General features: G+C 38.8%; 1 protein-coding gene across 5 annotated transcripts in view; it reads left to right on the top strand.

Annotated features, from left to right (window-relative positions):
- Nucleotides 1-21,253, top strand: part of TPK1 (thiamin pyrophosphokinase 1) — a 342,946-nt gene extending 321,693 nt beyond the window's left edge. For 3 of the 5 annotated variants that reach the window (XM_067041648.1, XM_067041649.1, XM_067041650.1), the window contains one exon: nt 20,304-21,250. In XM_067041648.1, the coding sequence (XP_066897749.1) occupies nt 20,304-20,431 (128 nt within the window). In that variant the 3' untranslated portion in view covers nt 20,432-21,250. Of the gene's footprint in view, nt 1-20,303 lie in introns of all 5 variants that reach the window. The other 2 variants (XM_059073509.2, XM_067041652.1) reach the window with 1 other exon arrangement.
- Nucleotides 21,254-25,104: the final 3,851 nt, after the last annotated feature.

Below are 25,104 nucleotides of genomic sequence, written 5' to 3' on the forward strand. Positions count from 1 at the left end.
ATTTAGAGCTTATTATCATTGGTAGGTTTATTTACTGATTTGGTTGCTCTCTCTTTTTTTTAATATCTCTATATTATTTTCTTTTTTTGTGAGTGTGTATGTGTATGCTTCTTCATGTGATTTTGTCTATACAGGTTCACTTTTACCAACTGTCCTAGAGTTCTGTCTGTCCAATTTTTTTTTAGTATAGTTTTTAGTGCTTGTTATCATTGGTGGATTTGTGTATTGGTTTGGTTGCTCTCTTCTTTTTAGTTTTTCCTTCTTTCTTTTTTTCTTTTTCTTCTGAGCTGTGTGGCTAACAGGGTTTTGCTGCTCTGCCCAGGTGTCAGACATGAGCCTTTGACGTGGGAGAGGCAGGTTCAGGACATTGCTCCACCACAGACTTCCCAGGCCCTCATAATATCAATCGGCAAGAGTTCTCCCAGAGATCTCCATCTCAACACTAAGACCCAGCTCCACTTCAATGACCACCAAGCTCCAGTGCTAGACACCCCATGCCAAACAACTAGCAGGACAGGAAAACAACCCCACCCATTAGCAGAGAGCCTGCCTAAAATCATAATAAGGTCACAGACACCCCAAAACACACTATTGGACATGGTCCTGCCCACCAGAAAGACAAGATCCAGCCTCATCCACCGGAACACAGGAACCAGTCCCCTCCACCAGGAAGTCAACACAACCCACTGAACAAACCTTACCCATTGGGGGCAGACACCCAAAACAACAGGAACTACAAACCTGCAGCCTGTGAAAAGGAGACCCCAAATACAGTAAGGCAGGCAAAATGAGAAGACAGAAAAACACACAGCAGATGAAGGAGCAAGGTAAAAACCCACCAGACCAAACAAATGAAGAGGAAATAGGCACTCTACCTGAAAAAGTATTCAGAGTAATGATAGTAAGAGGATCCAAAATCTTGGAAATAGAATAGGGAAAATACAAGAAACGTTTAACAAGGACCTAAAAGAACAAAAGAGCAAACAAACAATGATGACCAACACAAGAAATGAAATTAAAAGTACTCTAGAAGGCATCAATAGCAGAATAACTGAAACAGAAGAATGGATAAGTGACCTGGAAGATAAAATAGTAGAAATAACTATTATAGAGCAGAATAAAGAAAAAAGAACGAAAAGAATTGAGGACAGTCTCAGAGACCTCTGGGACAACATTAAATGCATCAACATTCAAATTACAGGGGTCCCAGAAGAAGAAGAGAAAAAGGGACTGAGAAAATACTTGAAGAGATTATACTTGAAAACTTCCCTAATATGCGAAAGGAAATAAATAGTCACCCAAGTCCAGGAGGCACAAAGAGTTCCATACAGGATAAATCCAAGGAGAAACACACCAAGACACATATTAATCAAACTATCAAAAATTAAATACAAGGAAAAATATTAAAAGCAGCAAGGGAAAAGCAACAAATAACATACAAGGGAATCCCCATAAGGTTAACAGCTGATCTTTTAGCAGAAACTCTGCAAGCCAGAAGGGAGTGGCAGGACGTATTTAAAGTGATGAAAGGGGAAAACCTACAACCAAGATTACTCTACCCAGCGAGGATCTCATTCAGATTCGACGGAGAAATTAAAACCTTTACAGACAAGCAAAAGCTAAGAGAATTCAGCACCACCAAACCAGCTTTACAGCAAATGCTAAAGGAACTTTTCTAGGCAGGAAACACAAGAGAAGGAAATGACCTACAAATACAAACCCAAAACAATTAAGAAATGGGAACAGGAGCATACATATCGATAATTACCTTAAGTGTAAATGGATTAAATGCTCCAACCAAAAGACATAGACTAGCTGAACGGTTACAAAAACAAAACCCATATAAATGCTGTCTACAAGAGACCCACTTCAGACTTAGAGGAGCATACAGACTGAAAGTGAGGGGATGGAAAAAGATACTCCATGCAAATGTAAATCAAAAGAAAGCTGGAGTGGCAATTCTCATATCAGACAAAATAGACGTTAAAATAAAGACTATTACAAGAGACAGAAGGACACTACATAATGATCAAGGGATCAATCCAAGAAGAAGATACAACAATTGTAAGTATTTATGCACCCAACATAGGAGCATATTGATACATAAGGCAAATGATAACAGCCATAAAGGGGAAATCGACAGTAACACAATCATAGTAGGGGACTTTACCACCCTACTTTCACCAGTGGACAGATCGATCAACCAAAATGAAAATAAATAAGGAAACACAAGCTTTAAATGACACATTAAACAAGATGGACTTAGTTGATATTTATAGGTCATTCCATCCAAAACAACAGAATACACTTTCTTCTCAAGTGCTCATGGAGCATTCTCCAGGATAGACCATATCTTAGGTCACAAATCAAGCCTTGGTAAATTTTAGAAACTTGAAATCATATCAAGTATCTTTTCTGACCATAGCAATGTAAAACTAGATATCAGATACAGGAAAAAAATCTGTAAAAACTACAAGCACATGGAGGCTAAACAATACACTACTGAATAACCAAGAGACTGAAGAAATCAAAGAGGAAATCAAAAAATACCTAGAAACAAATGACAATGAAAACACGATGACCCAAAACCTATGGGATGCAACAAAAGCAGTTCTAAGAGGGAAGTTTATAGCAATACAAACCTACCTTAAGAAACAAGAAACATCTCAAATAAACAACCTAACCTTACACCTAAAGCAATTAGAGAAAGAAGAACAAAAAACCCAAGTTAGCAGGAAGAAAGAAATCATAATGATCAGATCAGAAATAAATGAAGGACACAATAGCAAAGATCAATAAAACTAAAAGCTGGTTCTTTGAGAAAATAAACAAAATTGATAAACAATTAGCCAAACTGATCAGGAAAAAAATGGGAGAGGACTCAAATCAACAGAATTAGAAAAAAAAAAAAAAAAGGAGAAGTAAAAACTGACACTGCAGAAATACAAAGTAGCATGAGAGATTATTACATGAAACTATATGCCAATAAAATGGACAACCTGGAAGAAATGGACAAATTCTTAGAAATGCACAGCCTTCTGAGACTGAACCAGGAAGAAATACAAAATATAAACAGACCAACCACAAGCACTGAAATTGAAACTGTGATTTAAAATCTTCCAACAAACAAAAGCCCAGGACCAGATGTCTTCACAGGTAAATTCTATCAAACATGTAGAGAAGAGCTAACACCTATACTTCTCAAACTCTTCAAAACATGGCAGAGGGAGGAACACTCCCAAACTCATTCTACAAGGCCACCAACACCCTGATACCAAAACCAGACAAAGACGTCACAAAGAAAGAAAACTACAGGCCAATATCACTGATAAACATAGATGCAAAAATCCTCAACAAAATACTAGCAAACAGAATCTAGCAGCACATTAGAAGGATCATACACCATGGTAAAGTGGGGTGTATCCCAGGAATGCAAAGATTCTTCAGTGTGTGCAAATCAATCAATATGATACACCATATTAACAAATTGAAGAATAAAAACCATATGATCATCTCAGTAGATGCAGAAAAAGCTTTTGACAAAATTCAACACCCATTTATGATAAAAACTCTCCAGAAAGTAGGCATAGAGGGAACTTACCTCAACATAATAAAGGCCATATATGACAAACACACAGCCAACATCGTTCCTAATGGTGAAAAACTGAAACCATTTCCACTAAGATCAGGAACAAGACAAGGTTCCCCACTCTCACCACTCTTATTCAACATAGTTTTGGAAATTTTAGCCACAACAATCAGAGACGAAAAAGAATCCAAATCAGAAAAGAAGTAAAACTGTCAGTTTGCAGATGACATGATACTATACATACAGAATCCTAAAGATGCCACCAGAAAACTACTAGAGCTAATCAATGAATTTGGTAAAGTAGCAGGATGCAAAATTAATGCACAGAAATCTCTAGCATTCCTATATACTAATGATGAAAAATCTGAAACAGAAATTAAGGAACCACTCCCATTTACCATGGCAACAAAAAGAATAAAATACCTAGGAATTACTCTACCTAAGGAGATAAAAGGCCTGTATTCAGAAAACTATAGGACACTGATGAAAGAAATTAAAGATGATACAAATGGAGAGATAGACCATTTTCTTGGATTGGAAGAATCAACATTGTGAAAATGCTTATACTAATGAAAGCAATCAGCAGATTCAGTGCAATCCCTATCAAACTACCAATGACATTTTTCACAGAACTAGAACAAGAAATTTCACAATTTGTATAGGAACACAAAAGACCCCAAATAGCCAAAGCAATCTTGAGAGAGAAAAACAGAGCTGGAGGAATCAGGCTCCCAGACTTCAGACTATACTACGAAGCTACAGTAATCAAGACAGTATGGTACTGGCACAAAAACAGAAAGATAGATCAATGGAACTGGATAGAAAGCCCAGAGATAAACCCATGCACATATGGTCACCTTATCTGTGATAAAGAAGGCAATAATATACAATGGAGAAAAGACAACGTCTTCAATAAGTGGCGCTGGGAAAACTGGACAGCTACATGTAGAAGAATGAAATTAGAACACTCCCTAACAGCATACACTAAAGTAAACTCAAAATGGATTAAAGACCTAAATGTTAGGCTAGACACTATAAAACCCTTAGAGGAAAACATAGGCAGAACACTCTATGACATAAATCACAGCAGGATCCTTTTTGACCCACCTCCTAGAGGAATGGAAATAAAAACAAAAATAAACAAATGGGACCTAATGAAACTTAAAAGCTTTTGCACAGCAAAGGAAACCATAAAGAAGACAGAAAGAAAGACAACCCTCAGAATAGGAGAAAATATTTGCAAATGAAGCAACTGACAAAGGATTAATTTCCAAAATATACAAGCAGCTCATGCAGCTCAATATCAAAAAAACAACCCAATCCAAAAATGGGCAGAAGACCTAAATAGACATTTCTCCAAAGAAGACATACAGACTGCCAACAAACATGAAAGGATGCTCAACATCAGTAATCATGAGAGAAATGCAAATCAAAACTACAATGAGGTATCACCTCACACTGGTCAGAATGGCCATCAAAAAATCTACAAACAATAAATGCTGGAGAGGGTATGGAGAAAAGGGAACCCTCTTTTTCTGTTGGTGGGAATGTAAATTGATACAGCCACTATGGAGAACAGTACGGAGGTTCCTTAAAAAACTAAAAAAGAACTACCATATGATGCAGCAATCCCACTACACGGCATATACTCTGAGAAAACCATAATTAAAAAAGAGTCATGCATCACAATGTTCATTGCAGCACTATTTACAATAGTCAGGACATGGAAGCAACCTAAGTGTCCATTGACAGATGAATGGATAAAGAAGATGTGGCACATATATACAATGAAATATTACTCAGCCATAAAAAGAAACGAAATTGAGTTATTTGTGGTGAGGTGGATGGACCTAGAGTCTGTCATACAGAGTGAAGTAAGTTAGAAAGAGAAAAACAAATACCATATGCTAACACATATATATGGAATCTGAAAAACAAAAAAAGGTTCTGAAGAACCTAGGGGCAGGACAGGAATAAAGATGCAGACGTAGAGAATGGACTTGAAGACACATGGAGGGGGAAGGGTAAGCTGAGACGAAGTGAGAGAGTGGCATGGACATCTGTACACTACCAAATGTAAAATAGATAGCTAATGTGAAGTTGCCGCGTAGCACAGGGAGATCAGCTCGGTGCTTTGTGACCACCTATAGGGGTGGGATATGGAGGGTGGGAGGGAGGTGCAAGAGGGAGGGGATATGGGGATATATGTATATGCATAGCTGATTCAATTTATTATATAGCAGCAAGTAATAGAGCAATACAAAGCAATTTTACTGCAATAAAAATGCTGTAAAAAAAAGCTGGAGGAATCATGCTTCCTGATTGTAAACTATATCTCTAATAAAAGAAGGCACATAGGTCAAGTGGAACCAAACAGCCCAGAGATAAACCCATGCATATATGGTCAATTAATTTTCAACAAAAAAGACAAAAATATACAATGGAGAAAGGACAGTCTCTTCAACAAATGGTGTTGGGAAAACTAGATGTCCACATTCAAAAAGAAGGAAACTAGACCTCTATCTTACACCATACACAAAAATGAACTGAAAATGGATTAAAGATTTTAATGTAAGACCTGAACCATAAAACTCCTAGAAGAAAACATACGGAAAAAGCTCCTTGCTGTCCACTCTGCAGTGATTTGTTTTGATTTGACCCCAAAAGGAAAGGCAACAAAAGCAAAAAAGTAATAAGTGGGACTACATTGAACTAAAAAAAAGCCTCTGTGCAGGAAAGAAAGCCATCTTCTTCAAAGGAAACCATCAACAAAATTGAAAATCAGCCTACTAAAAGGGAGGCAATGTTTGCCAATATATCAGATAAGGAATTAATATCCAAAATATATAAAGCACTCATACAATAGCAAAAAAAAACCACTAAAAACTGGGCAGAGGATCTGAATAGACTTTTTTTCCATAGAAGACACATACGGATGGACAACTGGTACATGAAAATGTGCTGAATCTCAGTGATCATCAGGGAAATGCAAATTAAAACCATAGTAAGTTATATTCACCTCACACCTGTGAGCATGGCTAGTATCAAAAAGACAAGGTAAGTGTTGTGAAGGCTGTAGAGAGAAGGGAACCCTTGTGCACTGTTGGTGGGAATGTAAATTGGTGCAGCCACTGTGGAGAACAGTAGGGAGGTTCCTCAAAAAATTGAAAACAGAACTTTTATCTAACCCAGCAATCCCCCTTCTGGGTATTTATCCAAAGGAAACGAAAATGCTAACTTGAAAGGAGATCTGTGCCCCCATGTTCACTGCAGTATTATTTACAATAGCCAAGACATGGAAACAACTTTAAGAACTTTAAGTGTCCATCAGTGGGTGAATGGATAAAGAAAATGTGAGATTTTATAAATACACACACCCACACAGGACTATTACTTGGCCATAAAAAAGAAGGAAACGGCCATCTGCAGCAACATGGACGGGCTCTGAGGGCATGATGCTAAGTGAAGTAAGTCAGACAGAGAAAGACAAACACAGGATGATCTGATATATATGTGGAATGTAAAAAATACACTAAAAACCAGCCTCATAGATACAAAGAACATGCAGGTGATTGCCAGAAGTGGGGAGTGAGAGGGTGGAAGAAATGAGTAAAAGTGATCACAAGGTACACACTTCCAGTTAGTTATAAAATAAATAAGTCATGGGGATGTGATATACAGCATGACGACTATAGTTAATAATACTGAATTGAATATTTGAAACTTGCTAAGAGAGTAGATGCTGCATGTACTCTACACCTCTAAACTAGAAATAGTTTTGACTTTCTGCCTTTAAGAAAATGAAAACACAATATAGCAATTTAATTTTTGAAAAGTTTCAAGAACCACTGTAAGTCTAAATGCTGTTTTATAGGATACAATCTTAATAGTAATAATCCTGCCAGGAGTTCCTATTTTAAAGTGTAAATTAGCAATTTTTAAATAGAAAGTTTGTCTCACGTATATACATACAAAGACATTTTTAAGATCTCTAGTTCAAAAAATTAAAATTGTAAAGACCAGTCACAGTGAACTGATTTTAGAGGTAGTATGGTTTGCTTTAATGCTAACGAAATCTGAGTCACATTTTCTTAATGTATAGCCATTACTCCAACAAGGCTAAGCATCTTCAGAGAATAACTGATGGATGTAGAGCGTACAGTGGTTCCATTATGTTGAAGTAGCTAATGATGTCCAGTAGTCTAATTAACTCCTAGAACTTAACCTAATATTCCAGGATGGTAGGGAACCTTGGGATTCATCATAATAGGTTTATTAAACATGTATCTGTGTGGTAGAAACACTACTACTTTAAGTCTTAGAGTGGTTTTATCAGTCTCACTAAGTCATCCACTTACCCTACTCTGTCAGGCTATTGACAGTTCTGTACTTCAGGGAAACAGACCAGCATCAATTTCTCTTTTTAGAGCTCTTCAAAGCATTGCTTTAACCTCCCATAGTAACAAGTGTCTGACAACTTTTATGATCATCATAGCCTGTGGATTTAACCTCTCTGAGTTTCATTTTCCTCATCTGTAAACTACAGATAAAAGCCCGCTGTACCTTGAACACTGTAAGTGCTCAGATAATGTCTTGAATGAATGAGAATTACTCCATCCCAAACACCCTCCCAGACAAAGTTTGTTCACTCCCTTCTCTTTTACTCTCTCAGTTTTGTTGATTTTTAGATACATTTGCATTACCTTTTAAATAATTTATTTATTTTTATAAGATAACCAGTGTCAATCCACAGATTCTTGGGAAGCCAGGCCTCTGGGGGATTCCTCCCCATTCCACTAGAATATACAGCCCATTCCGGCTCCATCCTCATTAGCTCCTGCCTCATGCTTCCATCCTATCCACTGAATTGGACTATACATACGTCTTCACGTTTTACTAAAATGTGAAGTCCCTGAAAGCAGACACACTCATGTTTGTATCCTTAATGCCAGCACAGGGTATAAGCTTCATAAATATCTGTCAAACAAATGAGTTTGTACATGTATGCAGATGACACCTGAAATGATTTTAAGCATCACACATAACCTAGCCTGGCAAAGTTTATCTCATTCTGTCTCTCAGCTGGCTATAAACTAGTCACTTGAATTAAGACATTTGCTTATTGTTCAAATCATGACATCTCTCTTTTTTCATTTTAAAAGACTCTTAAGGTAGGAGAGGAAAATCTAATCTACTTTATTGACAAAATAACAGAAGAAAGCAAAAAGGATGGAAATTCCTTGAATACTTAGACTGTGTTAGAATTTTGACTATATAATCTATACAACTTCTCTGTGAAGCAGACATTATTATCCACATTTTGCATATGAGGAAACTGAAGTCAGAAGGTTAAATAACTGAGTTCATATAGAGCTAGAGAGTGGTAAAGCCAAGGTTTGAACCTAGGTCTGACTTACTAACCTCATCATGACAGCGTTCACAGTTTTTGACAGCAAGATGCCTCCTCTGTAAAAAACACCTGAGCAGAACAATCACACAGGTGCAGAGGGAAAAAATGCTTCCTGCTTTTGCTTTCCAATGCTTGAGAGCATCAGAGGCCTCCAAAGTACTCCTTTACACTCTGTCAACCAGTTCAAAAGAGCAGAGCCCACTAAACCAGCTTGCAGAGGTAAGGTAGGAAGCCAGGACAAATGGCCCTACATCCCTCCAACTGACAGGAAAAGAGCTGAATACTTGAATTCTACCAATTTGCCAGCCTCTGCTTTGCAGTCTTCAGTCTTTCCAGCTTTGGAGAAAAGCTATAGGACAGCACTGAAAGCAGTAGAATATTAAGTGCCTAATTCTCAACCTTTCTTTTGGGAAAGAAAATACTTTGAAATAACGGATGAAAATTATAAAATCAGTTTTCATGTTTCTCATATTTTTAAGTTCTGTTTCTCTAAAATATGAAAAGCTCAGAGTCAGACTATGCCTCTGTGTTCCCTAATATATTTCACATTAAATTTCATTGGAAGAGGAACTTAACCCATCCTAACCAGCAAATATTCTATCATTGGACTACAAACTCCTTAAAACAACTGATGATGATGTCTTTGAAGCAAATAGATAAGACACAACTTTTATATTCAAACAGAGCAAGCAATTTTAGGTATGTTTATCACAGATTACATGACTGCTTATAGTTTTACACATAGCTATCACTTTTATTTTTGTCTATAGTTAAAAACGGCTTGATCTGAATGACTGGTTGTCTCAGAACAACTATGTTTAGCTCTTCTGTACTCTCTGCAAACAAAAATGGAAAAAAAAATCTGAATCTAGATATGTTCTAAATGTTGAATTGAAAGTAAATGTTCAGCTAGCCAAAGTTTTGGACAAGTCCTCTGGAGTAGAAATGAAAAAGTAATTTGTGAAGGAGAAATGAAAAGTAATTTGAGTTTCCATCAAGATGGAAACATAGGTCATTCCCAACTTCAGTCCCCTTCACAAGAAGACCAGCTAACAACTATCTATAGACAAGATACCATTGTGAAAATCCTAGAACACGGGTGAAGCTGAAGGCACTCCCTGTATCACAGAGAATGAGGTAGGACCACATTAGAAAAGTTAAGAGGAGCAGCTACACTCTGACTACATCACTCCTCCCCCAGGCTAGCTCCCCAGGCCTGCAGTTCCTCCGGAGCAAAAGAAAGTCCAGGGGGACACCCAGCTCCTCCAGCAGCATGGGTCATTTCTCAGGATGCCTTCTCAGGTCTTGCCTTATGGGCATCTAAGGGGACTTGGGGACGTGACTGTGACAGAGAAGGGGGAAGGGATTTATAGCAACAAGTGCTCGGATTGTGGCCCTGTTCCTACTCCCAGTGGTGCCCAAGTAGAAGTCCCAACGAGCAGCTCTGCTCCTCTGCAGAGCCAAGATTGTGGTCCATTCTGACCAGGGAACTGGGCAGGGCACAGATCTGCCTGATTCAGGACTCCAGACAGGGAGCCCTTGCCAGCCATGGATCCTGTTCTGCCACTCCATCGGGGCAGGAAAGCTAATTCACAGCCCCGCCCATTGCTGAATACAGCCTCCAGCCCTGCTGACCCGGAAACCTAACCAGAGCTACTGGGAATCTGTGTAGCCCATCCTGCAACCACAGTTACAGCAGCACTTGAATGGAGAGCCCGGCCAGTGGCCCTGCCCATCTGCAGAGCCAGGATGGTAGCCTGTCAGGCCAGGGAACTTGGTGCGTGATTCTGCCTAATTTGGCCTCCAAATAAGAGACGTGTCAGCCTTAGAGCCTGTCTGGTGGCTCTGCCCAGGCAGGGAAATTAATACATAGCCCTACCCACTGTTAAATACAGCCTTCAGCATGCCCAACCAGGAAACCTAACCGGGCACATGGGAAACTGTGTAGCCCAGGGGTCCCCAACCCCTGGGCCGCAGACCAGTATCGGTCTGCCGCCTATTAGGAACTGGACCACACAGCAGGTGGTAAGCAGCAGGCTAGCGGGTGAAGCTTCATCTGCCACTCCCCTTCGCTCCCCCTTGCATTACCGCCTGAACCATCCCCCCACCTCCCGCCCCGGTCCGTGGAAAAATTGTCTTCCACAAAACCAGTCCCCAGTGCCAAAAAGGTTGGGGACCGCTGGCATAGCCCATCCTACATCCCCACTTACAGTGATACCTGAGCAGAGAGCACAACCAGTGGTTCTCACCATTTGCACTGCAAAACCAGCAATCTGCCTGGCCAGAGAATTTGGTGCACAATCCTGCCTGATCTGGGTCCTTAAACAATGGGTTGTACTGGCTGTGGAGTCCATTCTGCTGCCCTGGTCAAGCAGGGAAGCTACATCATAGCCCCAACTACTGCTAAATATAGGACCGAGTCCTGACAATCCAGGAAGCCTGACCAGAGAACCCAGGCAACCACAGAGCCCCATCCAACAGCCTTACCTGGGTAGAGAACCAAGCCAGCAGTCCTATCCAACTGTTTTCAGCCACAACACATACCCCACAACCTCAGAGCTCAGGCAGTGGCCTTGCCCACAGAGAAGACCCTAATAGCAGGCTCCCCCTGCCCAAGGAATCTGTTAGCTCACATGTCCAGAACCCCAAGCTGAGCTGACTGGTAAAGGACTGTCTCTGCCAAGGCACACTTGTAAAGTCTAGAAGAAGAGACTGTTTACTCAAATGTACAGATACCAATGTAAGAAATCAAGGATCAGGAAAAATCAGGTAAACATAACACCACCAATGGAAACTAATAAAATGCCAATAATTGACCCTAAAGAAATGGAAATCTATGAACTTCAATGAATTCAGAATAATCCTCTTCAAAGAAGTTTAGTGAACTACAAGAAGACAGATAACTTAACAAAATTCGGGGGAAAAAATTGCATGAACAAAACAAGATGAAGAAAAAAAAAATAGAAACCATCAAAAATAAACCAAACAGAAGTCCTAGAGCTAAAGAATACAATGACTGAACTGTAAAGTTCAATAGAGAGCTTCAAAATCAGAATTGACCGTGCGGAAGAAAGAATCGGTGACAGGGTATTTGAATTTATCCAGTCAGAGGAACAAAAGTAAAAAAAGAATGAAAAAGAGTGAAGAAAGCCTATGGAACTTATAGGACACCATCAGAAGAAACAATATCTGCATTATGGGTACCCCAGAAGGAGAAAGAGAAAGGGACAGAAAGTGTATATAAAGCAATAATGGCTGAAAATGAGAAAAGAAATGGACATACAAATCCATGAGGCCCAAAGGACCCCAAATAGATTAAATCAAATAGTTCCAAAAGTCAAAGACAGAAAGAGAATTTTCAAAGCAACAAGAGAAAGCAACACATTACATACAAGGGAATCCCCATAATGGGCAGATTTCTCAAAAGAAACTTTTCAGGCCAGGAGAGAATGGGTAATATATTCAAAATATTGAAAGAAAAAAAAGTCTGTCAACAATACTATACCTGGCAAACCTGTCCTTCAGAAATGAAGGGGAAATAAATAAGTGCCTGAACAAACAAAAACGGATTGAGTTTCTCACCACTAGGCCTGCCTTACAAGAAATGCTAAAGGGAGTTCTTCAAGCAGAAATAAAGTGATGCTAACTTACATGATAAAATCAGATGAACACAGGTATAAGACTTCCTGGTATTGTTAAATAATCAAAGTTATTTAATATGGTAATAGTGGTGCATAATTCTCTTACAACTCTAGTTTACAAGTTTTAAAATGTATTTTTAAAAACCCATAACTTCAATAGTCTGTTACTGTATACATAATATAAAAAATATGTAAATTGTAACGTAATGGGGGAGAAGTAAATTGTAATCTTAGAGATGCTATTGAAGTTAAGTTGTCGTCAGCTTAAAATAGGATATTATAAATATAAGATAGTTTATATAAGGCTCATGGTAACCACAGAGGAAACACCGATTACACAGATCAGGATCAAGTGAAAATATACCAATACAAAAAAAGTCATCAACACAAAAGAAGACAGCAGAATAAGAAGTAAGGAATAACAGAGCTACAAAACAGCAAAACAAGAAAATGGCAATAGTAAATCCTTATCCATCAATAATTACTTTAAGCATAATGGATAAAATTCTCCAATCAAAGACACAAAATTGGATGAATGACTTAAAAACAGTATAAAACAATATACTGCCTACAGGAGACTCACTTTAGCTTCAAAGACACAGACTGAGACTGGAAGGATGGAAAAAGATATTTCAAGCTAATGATAATGAAGAAAAAACAAAGGTAGCTATACTCATATCAGACAAAATAGACATTAAGCTAAAAATGACAGAGAAAGAACTTCACTATATAACAATAGAGGGGTCAATCCATCAAAAAGATACACTAATTGTAAATATTTATGCACCCACCCAACATCAGAGCACCTAACTATATAAAGTAAACATTAACAGAATTATGAGAAATAAATAAACAACAACAAATAGTTGGGGACTTTAATACCCCACATTCAATAACCAATAGATCATTCAGACAAAATCAATAAGGAAATAATGGATTTGAACAACACTGTTGACTAAGTTGTAACAGACATATACAGAGGACTTTGTCTGACTACAGCAGGATACACGTTCTCTCAAATGCACACAGACATTTTCTAGCATAGAGAATGCATTAGGCCACAAAACAAGTCTTAGCAAATTAACCAAGACTGAAATCATACCTAATATCTCCTCTGACCACAATGGTGTGAAACTAGAAATTGGTAAAAGGAATAAAACTGGATAACTCATGAATACATGGAAATTAAACAGTACTATCCTGAACAAACTAGTAGATCTAAGATGAAATTAAATGAGAAATTTAAAAGTATCTTGAGACAAATGAAAATGGGAACAAAACATACAAACTTATGGGACACAGCAAAAGCAGGTCTCAGAGGGAAGTTCATATCTATAAATGCATACCTCAAGAAATAGAAAGATCTCAAATAAACAACTGAACTTTTTATACCTCAAGGATCTAGAAGACGAAGAACAAACTAAGCCCAAAGTTGGCCAGAAAGGGAAATAATGTTTAGAGCATAAATATATAGAGACCAGGAAAGAAACAGAGAAAACAATAAAACTAAGGGCTGGCTCTTTGAAAAGATAAACAAAACAGACAAATCTTTATTGAGACTAACCAAGGGGAAGAGAGAGATCCCAAATTAACAAAATTTTAAATGAAAGAGGGGACATTACAACTGATAATATAGAAATACAAAGGTTGATAAGAGTCTTCAGTGACCAACTATACACCAACACATAGAAAAAGTGGATAAATTACTAGAAACATAGAACCTATCATGACTGAATTAGGAAGAAACAGAAAATCTGATCAGACCAATTACTAGTAGGGTATTGAATTGGTAATCAAAAATCTCCCCAAAATGAAAAGTCCAGGACCAGATGTCTTCACTGGGTAAATTTTACCAAACATTTAAAGAAGAATTAACAGCAATCCTTCTCAAAATATCCAGAAATACTGAAGAGGAGAGAACACTTCCAAACTCATTTTACAAGGCTAGTATTACCCTGATATCAAAGCCAAATAGGACATTACAAGAAAAGAAAACCACAGGCCAATATCCCTGCTGAATACAGATGCAAAAATTCTCAACAAAACAGCAAACCGAATTCAGCAGCACATTAAAAGGATCATACACCATGACCAAGTAGGATTCATCCCTGGGATGCAAGGATGGTTCAATATATGCAAATCAATAAATGTGATATATTACATTAATAGAATGAAAGATAAAAATCATATGATCATCTCAATAGATGCAGAAAAAGCATTTGACATAATTTAACATCTGTTCATGATAAAAACTCTCAACAAACTAGCTATAGAAAAGGAATGCACTTCAATACAGTAAAGTAAGGCCATATATATCAAGCCCACAGCTAACATCATACTCAATGGTGAAAGACTGAAGGCTCTTCCAACAGGACAAGGATGCCCACTTTCACCACTTCTATTCAACATGGCACTGGAAGTCCAAGCCAGAGAAATCAGGCAAGAAAAAGAAAGAAAAGGCTTCAAATTGGAAAGGAAGACTCAAAATTATCTGTTTGTAGGTGACATGATTTTATGTATAGAAAAGCCTAAACACTCAATCAAAAAAAAAAAAAACTGTTAGATCAATGAATTCAGTAAAGTTGCAGGATACAGAATTCAACATACAAAAATCAAAAGTATTTCTATACACTAAGAATGAATTATCTGAAAAATCTAATTTACAGTATCATCGAGAACAATAAAATACTTAGGAATAAATTTAACCAAGGAGATGAAAGATCTCTACACTGAAAACTATAATACATTGATGAAAGAAATTGAAGATTAAAATAAATGGAAAGATATTCCATGCTCATGGATTGGAAGAATTAATATTGTTAAAATACATATACCACCCAAAGCCACCTATAGATTCATTGCAATCCCCATCAACATTCCAATGGCATTTTTTACAGAAGAAAGAGAAATCCTAAAATTAATATGAAACTACAAAAGACCCTGAGTAGCCAAAGCAATCCTGAGAAAGAACAACAAAGCTGGAGGCATCACACTTCCTGAATTCAAACTATATTATAAAGATATAATAATAAAAGCATTATGGTACTGGCATTAAAAACAGACACATAAACCAATGTGACAGAATTGAGAACCCAGAAATTGAGAACCAACACATATACAGTGAGCTAACATGAAAAGAGAGCCAAGAATACTTGATGGAGAAAAGACAGTCCTTTTAATAAATGGTGCTGGGAAATTGGATAGTCACATGTAAAAGAGTAAAACTAGATCCCTATTTTACGTCACTCCCCAAAATTAACTCAAAATGGATTAAGAAATAAAACATAAGACCTGAAACCATAAAACTCCTGGAAGAAAACACAGGAATAAAGCTTCTTGACGTGGGTCTTGGCAAAAGACCAAAGCATAAAAGACTAAAGCACAAGCAACAAAATAAAAAATAAACAAGCAGGACTACACCAAACTAAAAAGCTTCTGTACAGCAAAAGAAACAATAACAAAATGAAAAGACAACCTAAGCAATGGGATAAGATATTTGCAAATCATATCTGAGAAGGGGTTAATAAAGAACTCACACAACTCAAAAGAAAAAAAAAAAAAAAGTTAAAAATGGCCAAAGGATCTGAATAGACATTTTTCCAAGAAGACATACAGATGGCCAATAGGTACATGAAAAGGGTAGTTAACATCACTAGTCAGGGAAATCAAATCAAAACCACAATAAGTTATCACCTCGTAACTATTAGATTGGCTGTCATCAAAAAGACGAGAGAACAAGTTCTGGAGAGGATATGGAGAGAAGGGAACCTTTGTGCACTGTTGGTGGGAATGTAAATTGGTACAGCCACTATGGAAAACAGTATGGAGGTTTCTCAAAAAAATTAAACATAAAACTACCATATTACCAGCAATCCCACTTCTGGGTATATATCCAAAGGAAACAAAATCACTATGTCAAAAAGATAAGTACACTCCCATGTTCATGTCCATTACAGCATTACTTACAATAGCCAAGACATGGAAACAACCTAAGTTTCCATCGACAGATGAATAAAGATGTGGTGTAAATACAGTGGAATACTGGTCAGCCATAAAAAGGAAACCCTGCCATTTGCAACAATATGAATGGACCTTGAGGGCATTATGCTAAATGAAATGTCAGACAGAGAAAGACACGTACTGTACCATCTCACTTACATGTGGTAGCTAAAAAACTCAAATTTATAGAAAAAAAGATCAGATTTGTGGTTACCAGAGGCAGAGGGTGGAGAGAATGAGGTGAAGGTGGTCAAAAGATATCGACTTCCAGTTTTAAGATACATAAGTAAATAAGTACTGGCTATGTAATGTTCAACATGATGAGTATCATTGCCAAGGCTGTATTGTATATTTGAAAGTTGGTAAGAGTAGACACTAAAGTTCTCACAAGGAAAAAAAATGTAATTATATAAGGTGATGGATGTTAACTTATTTTGGTAATCATTTCACAATATATACATATGTCAAGTCATTTTGCTATACACCTTAAATTTATACAGTGTTATTATATGTCAATTATCTCAATAAAACTGGAAGAAAAAATAATAAAAGGAAGTAATTTGTTTTATTGCTATCTGTAGGAAGTTATCTCTCTGTCAGTCTTATGTATTTTATTTCATGATGGACCCTCAAACATTTGGGGAGAGGGGAGTTCAGTATTAATTCCAAATATTTTCTTTAAAAAAAAAAAGAGATTTTCTTCTAAGGGAGACTTATGAAAGTTTTGTCCAAAAGCATGATTCTTTGGAGAAAACATACTCCAAAATAATTGTAGTGACATAGTCAATTGAATTTCATGATCCTGTGTTTCAGTTTATTCATCTTAGTTTTCTATCATTTTTATTCTACTTTCCATAAAGTTGGAGATAATCAAATGAATTTCACTGTAACCTTTAATTAATTGTAACTATTGTTATGGACTGAGTATTTGAGTCCCCCCCAAATTCACATATTGAAGCCATAACCCCCAATGTGATGGTATTTGGAGGTGGGGCCTTTGGGAGATAATTAGGGTTGGATTAGGTCATGAGGGTGGGACCCTCATGGTGGGATTAGTGCCCTTATAAAAAGAGGAAGAGGCAGGAGATCTCTTCACCATATGAGTATACAGCAAGAAGGCAGCTGTCTGAAAACCAGCCAGGAAGACAGTTCTTACCAGAACTCAACCATGTTGGCACCCTGATCTAGGACTTCCCAAGCTCCTGAACCGTGAGCAATAATGTTTGCTATTTAAGCAACCCAGCCTATGGCATTTTGTTATACCAGCCTAAAGCCAACTAAGAAATGTTTAATAACTGGTTCTTTTAACATTACAAAATAATAAGAAAATGTGATGTATAAGACTGGATAATAATGGCCTTAAGTATTTCATGCAAAGTAAAAACTGCACCTTCTCATACCCTAATAAAGGTATTTCACTTCTTTTCCCATTTAAGAATTAATTAGGATGCAACAATGTCTTAGAAAAGCCAATATATATAATATAGTTGTCTACCTAGGATAATCCAAAATCCATAGTCTGCCTTCAGAAAATCAGAAAGGAATTTACATACAACTACAAACTGGAGAAATAATTTTGCACTGATGTCCTTTGAGCCCAGGTGAAAAATAGGATTTTAACTTAATTAGTTGCCAGAATCTTAAACGCATTGTTTCACGTTCAGGTGGGTTGTGTGTATCTTGTGCTTCACTGGGGGGTTTCCACTGTAAAGCTGGTCCACTGAAGCACCCCGAACTGCCCTTCTGAATAAATGGCATGAAATGTGTCAACTGTTCCCCAGCGCTTCCTCAGAGGGCTGCTGGGAACCCGGGGCCTGGGATGGACGTCGGTAGGGATCCGGTGTGCACCCGGATTCCAGGCACGGTCACCCTTCAGGAGAGCAAGGCTTCTTTCCTTGACAGACTCACTATCTATGGAAGGGTGTCTGGATTTGTAAATTTATGTGCTTATCATAAATATCATTCAGAAACATCATCTCAGAAAAGCTCCAGATTACTGACAGGCGAAAGCTTCTTGCACTGAGTTACCTGTTAGGGCAACAGTCACACGAGGTTCACTCTGTATTCCTGTAGTTTTACTTTATAACTTCACGTTTGCATTAGTAAACGTGTTGACAGTTCACTAATCACGTTAGTAATTAGTAAAGAAATAGTTTGAGTTTTAATAAGTAAACTGTGTGAATTACTGATGTTATATTATCCTATAATACTACTTCTGAATTTTTAAATTGCCTTTTCAAGATTTCCTCAGAAAGATAACAGGCTTCTTCTAGTGGGAAGTGACCATTCTAATTGAATTATTTACTCCAAAGCTGTGTAACTTCATAGCTGAACTTTGTTTGAAGGAAAAGGGGCCTTTTCTGACTCTGACATTTGTTTATTTCTCTCCATAACATTTGTTTACTTTTCTCTTTCTAATTTCTTAGCAAAGAGATCAGTATTGATTATCAAGGAATGTTTGTAGGACAGTCATGGTTTCAAGTCATGTTGATAATGTGAACTGCTCTTTCATAAGCAAAGGGAAGTGAGGTTACCAATGGATGCCCAGGCATTAACTTCAACGAACTTGTTAGGAAATATATATATAAATGTAATATATATGTAATTATGTAATTTATAAATTTGTAATTTATGTAATTTATAAATATATAAATTCTAATAATATAACAACTCCAAAGCCTTTATTTTCATAATTAAGTAATTTAAAGGATTATCTCATCTCGTGCCCTCATTATATGCTGAGTTTAAGTGGCTTGCTCAAGATGACACATTTGGAAGTCTGCTTTTTGACCTCAGAGTTCTGATTAATTTTACAGAAAGCAAGCCTTGTTCACTTTGGCTTTTCTTTATGAGAAAAAAATGACCAAAATCCCATGCTTTTTTTGAAAGTAATTAGCTTTCTGCCCCATATCATTTATAATTGAAACTAAAACTGTATTTTTATAGAGCTTAGTCAAATATAAAAATGTTAATTCTGAATCATCAAGAAAAATTAAAATTGCACCCAGGCAAGGAAGTAACCTATTACAGAAATGGGTTTTGGTTTTACAGTTGGTAAAGAAAAAAAAAAAATTTAATGAAATTTAGTATTGAGAGTGACATATATACCAAACTGGTAAACAACCAATAACCAACTCCAGAAAGACTGGTTATAACACGTTATAGAAACTTGCAGGTTTAGAATCTCGTATCATACATTTCACCTATCCCACATTAAAAAAAAAAAAATTTATTGTGGTAAAAGTCACATAATACAAAACATACTGTTTTAACCATATTTAACTGTACAGTTCAATGGCTCTAAGTACATTCATACTGTTGTACAACTCTCACCATCATCCATCTACTGAATTTTTCTCCTAAACTGAAACTCTGCCCTCGTTAAACACTAACTCCCCATTCCCGCCCCCCCGAGATCGGGATTGACATAGGTACACTCCTAGGTACGAAGCAGATGGCTGGTGGGGGCCTAACTGTATAAACACAGGGGGAAAAAAAGGTACAATCTGTTTGCAAGGCAGGTATGAAGTTAACCTGTCCCGCATTTTACAGCTCATCTACCAACGTGTGTGCTTAATTGCTTTTTGGTAACTCTTGACAAAGCCATCCTCCACTGGAGGGAGCTTGGCTCTCACCAAACTTTTGTTTCCTTATTTTCTTACAGCAAATCATAGGATTAGTTTCGGAACACTGGTCAGCACTTCCAATACCTACGATGGATCTGGTGTTGTGACTGTGGAAACAGACCGTCCCCTCCTCTGGACCATGGCCGTCAAAAACACCCATGACTGACCTCCACAGCTGTGCCTCTGACCTCATTTGCCAACAACTTCATGCTCCACAAGAACAGTTCACCTTGGTTGGCAGGAATCTAAACCTGTCCCTGAGAAGCCCGCTACTTTTAAATATGTTGATGTTTAGATCATCCAGGTACCCTTATGAATGACCGATCTCAATTGTACAGTGAGGGGGGGAAATCATTATTTCTTAAGAAAGTAAATTACACGCAGTTGGAAAACTCATGTGGATTATTCCGCTCTAAAATTCAGGACTGATCATCCTTATGTTATTAATCATTCCATGTATCCTAGAAAACTGTTTTTAAGTTTGAAGCTGAGAAGGCTCTGTTGAGGCTCCGTGGTGTCCAGCACATCAGCCTCCTCCTGTTCATCCTTAGTTGCTTAACCAAAGGCTACTTCTGTCTAATAATACGAGCTCTCTCTGTAGTATATGTACTCCCTTTCACTGAAACAATAATTCCTTCTAGCTTGGGATGCTAGAACCGCACCATTTTATTCTGGCCTTAATGGGTTTTAGTATGATCTTTTCATAATAAATTTTAAAAATCATTGGCCTGATGATTAAAATTTACAACGGGTAGAACCTGCCCCGCAGCTTTACAGAGCGCAAACCCCGTGTTGCCCTAAGGAAAGGGACCCGCAGCTCTCTTCTTTCTGGTGCTACAGCAGAGTGACGGCTGCGCTGTAAGTGGAGAGTGAAAGTGGGATTGGTGAGCTAGCATATAGTCAGTCATTAGCGCTAACTGTTCATAATTTATGCAAATATATGTGAAATTGAATCCAGATGTCAAATAAAAATATTTAGTTATCCATGTGCCTGTGGTCAGTTTTTAAGAAAACCATCCATTTTCTCACGACCAGTCTTTCCTAATCAGTGTTTCTGTACCGAAAAGAAAATCTGCTCCAAAGATGATGAACAGGTATAGTTCTTCGCGCCTCTGATTTGGGGAGCAACCCAGTGTTGTTAATGCTTTCTCTCACCTCCAGGCAAGTTACTTTCCTAGAGCACGTGTGCCACGTGTTTACACTTAATCTCTCTGGACCCGTTGCCCCGTCTCTAAAATAGGGATTTTAGGTAGCACCTGTTTACCTTGTCGGACTTGGAAAGGAAGGACCCGTAGATTGCTTTCAAAGACTGTTACATGCTGGAGAAAAAAGAGCCAACAGAGGGAAGGCACTTCCGCGGTAGAGAAAGCGAAGAAAACTGGTGGAGGAAGAACCCTGGGGGCGAGTAAGAGAAGGGCTCAGAGCACAGGTGAGAGTCGCACACCGTACGGTCAGCACTACCGTGGAAGGCCCGGTTCCAGGCCCGTCTGCCTCTTCGCACAAACGCAGAGCCCGGAGCTTCTGTCCCTCCACTGTCTCCTCCCACCCACAGCAGACACGACTGTAAAGAAGGCAGGCAGGAGCTAGAGACAAACTTACGTTACCGAAGGGGAAGGGGTGGGGGAGAGATAGATTGGGAATTGGGGGTTAACAGGTGCACACTACCACACATAAAATAGGTAAACCACAAGGACCCACTGTAGAGCACAGGGAACTATAGTCAGTATCTTGTAATAACCTATGATGGAAAAGAATCTGGAAAAGAATAGATATATATATATAATTGGATCACTTTGCTCTACACCTGAAACACTGTAAATAAAGTATACTTCAATTTAAATAAAATAAATTTTTTTAAAAAACAGCTAGAAGAAATCTCAGTCAAGCACTAGCTCCTTCGCTGGCTCGTTTAACTCAGAACCGCCAACGGGAAAATATAAGACCTCCAAGCCACTGCCTCAGACAGCGCCTGCAGCAAAAGAAGCTAGAAAGAGGAAGGCGCGCTGGCAAAGGGCCCTCCCGGTACCTGTTATTGAGTCCTGGTTCACTTACAGGTTCAGGCTCAGCTGTTATCTGTTCACTACTAAAAATGTGTTCACAACATATGGAATCTGAAAATATGGCCACTGTTTTAAGATTTTACTGCAAAAGAGCCATGCCCTGTGTACCCTGAAAATTTTACCAGTGTTAATAAGTGAATACTTGACAAGAAGAATACAGTTTGCTGAAGTGGAGGGGGGAAACAAAAGCACTGAGATCCATCCCAGACCACCCACTGGAGGCCCGTGGAAGGCCTTGCCCTCAGGTACAGGGCTCCTCTCCCCATCCTGCCAGGCTACTGAAGAACTAGGTAAATTTGACCCCTTTCTATCCCTTAAAACTACCTAAGTGCAATTTTCCTCTTTTTGTGCTTCCTCACCACATCATCTCAACAAGGATCCACTTACTTTTGTTTTTTTTTTTTTTTGCGGTACGCGGGCCTCTCACTGCTGTGGCCTCTCCCGTCACGGAGCACAGGCTCCAGACGCGCAGGCTCAGCGGCCATGGCTCACGGGCCCAGCCGCTCCGCGGCACGTGGGATCCTCCCGGACCGGGGCACGAACCCGCGTCCCCTGCATCGGCAGGCAGACTCGCAACCCCTGCGCCACCAGGGAAGCCCCTCCACTTACTTTTATAATAACACGAGGAGTCTGACGATGGACCTCAGGGGCCCCCCAGTGAACTTTCTGAGCCTCCCGAGGCAGCCCCTCTTGACGCCCCCAAGTTCAGTCTGGATCCTGACCTCCCACTTGCAGCCAGAAGAGAAACTGGAAGCTGGGCTCTGCCGGGAAAGTGGCCTGTGCTCCTTGGCCCTTTTGACCTCAGTCTGTTTCTCCTCTTCATGGGTCGGATTTACAGCTTTTATGAATTTAGTGGTGGTCACCCCAAAATGGCATCTGGCTGCCTAAGTCACTGAGTCGTGGAGATAAGCTGTGATCACCCCAGGCAGCTGGGAAATGGCCGCAGCTATGGAAATCCTGGTCGGAGTCACAGGTGACTGTGAAATGTCGTGAGTTTTGTGTGCTGGCCAAGGAATCGGAGGTGGACCACACTCCCAGACACAGGTCGGGCAGAATAATACATCTTCATTCCTTATTTTTTGCTAAGCAGACATAGAGCAGTTTTCACTTGGGATGGGACGTAGGGCCGTTTCACTAATTCCAGGGGTCGGTCAGAGCATGGAGAAGGTGGCCGTGACAGCCTGGGCCTTCATAAAGGTAACTGCTCAGGGTTTCGTGTGGTGCTTCCGTATGCGTGGAAAGCATTTTAAGCGGACCTTGCTTACTACTCCTGCTCCGAATTCATGCCTCCAAAGCTTTACTTGAACAACCAAAGTAGAGCAGCACGTGGATTTGATGTGATCGAGACTGATGCTATACACCCAGTCCATAAGTGGCAAGAAACTATTCTTCTCTCCCCTGCGGCTCTGGGATTATAAAAGGAGTATGGTCTGAATTGTGACTTTCAAACTATATTGACCATGACCCACAAGAAATACAATTTGTCTTGTAATCTATTCTACACACACACACACACACACACACAGAGTGTACTCTAATCATTTTACTCTAAATAGAAAAACACCCAGGAGTCTATTCTAGATTGAAAAAAAATACAGAAAAGGATAAAGTAAAATGCATAAAGGGACTTTTTAAAACTGCGTGTGTGTGTGTGTGTGTAAGGGTTCTGCATTAGGCATACATGTCTTTCCCAAGTTTAGGACAATATGAGTATAGTTTACCACTCTATCTTCACCACTTCATAATAGTTTTTATTCTCACATGTGCGGTAAGAGGAATAACCCACCAATGACAGCAGGCTGAATGTGAGCCTATTGAGGAATGAGAACATCAATTTAACTTCATTAGGAATGGGAAGGAGAGCTCGATTATTTAAATTGTGTCTAAAGCATTCTACTCAAAACAGAATAAATGATACCCATACCTGGGGAAGATTACAACTGAAGCCACAAGGTCAAGCCATTCCCAGGGAGTCAATATATATGGAATGGAAAATTCCTGGCTCATGCAGTACAAGTTCGCCCTTCCTTGCCCACAGCAGATTTCCCTTATCAATCATAGTTTTCTTTCCTGATGAGCCCCGGTCTGAGTGTCATTTCAGAACAATTCTGCATGCAGCCATGATCAGTTATTCTGCATTGCCCTGGCACCCCCGGGGGCTCAGAGCTAATCTGCGATCTCAGCACTGTGCACACAACAGCTACAGTTACAACGTGGGAAAGAGGTCATGGCAACACCATTCTTTGTCACAGGTAATGGATAAGTAAACAGATCCAAGGACTTGTTCCCTATGTACTTAATTCTACCACTGAAAGCAAGGGCTTTGTACAGTACATAGCAAATGAAAAAGAAAAACTAAGGCCATCTCTGCAAAAAACCTGAAAAACATCAGCAAGGAGCTGAGAGTACCCATTGCTAAGAAATAAGAAATTTTTCCTAATAGACCTATAGCTAGTCCCTGAGAACCAAGAAATCTCACATTATAATATGGTGTTAGTCCAAAGGTTGAAAAGGGTTTTTAACTCACTGTAAAAGGAATGGATAAGACTAAGATTATAAATCACACCTTAATTATTTCTTTTAAGCATACCTTTAAGCCCTAAAGACTAGTGAATATTTAATAGCCAGTTATGTTTCTGAACAATAAACATGGGAAGTTAGGAGTATACAGTTCTGCAGGAACTGAGCAGAGTCCCACCTGAATGGCATAATTAATTCTGTGCTTAGTTATTTAACACTATGAATCCTCTGCTGGAATATAAAGTCCTTGAGAGTTTGC

The sequence above is a fragment of the Kogia breviceps genome, chromosome 9 (assembly GCF_026419965.1).
Source record: "Kogia breviceps isolate mKogBre1 chromosome 9, mKogBre1 haplotype 1, whole genome shotgun sequence".
NCBI lineage: Eukaryota > Metazoa > Chordata > Mammalia > Artiodactyla > Physeteridae > Kogia > Kogia breviceps.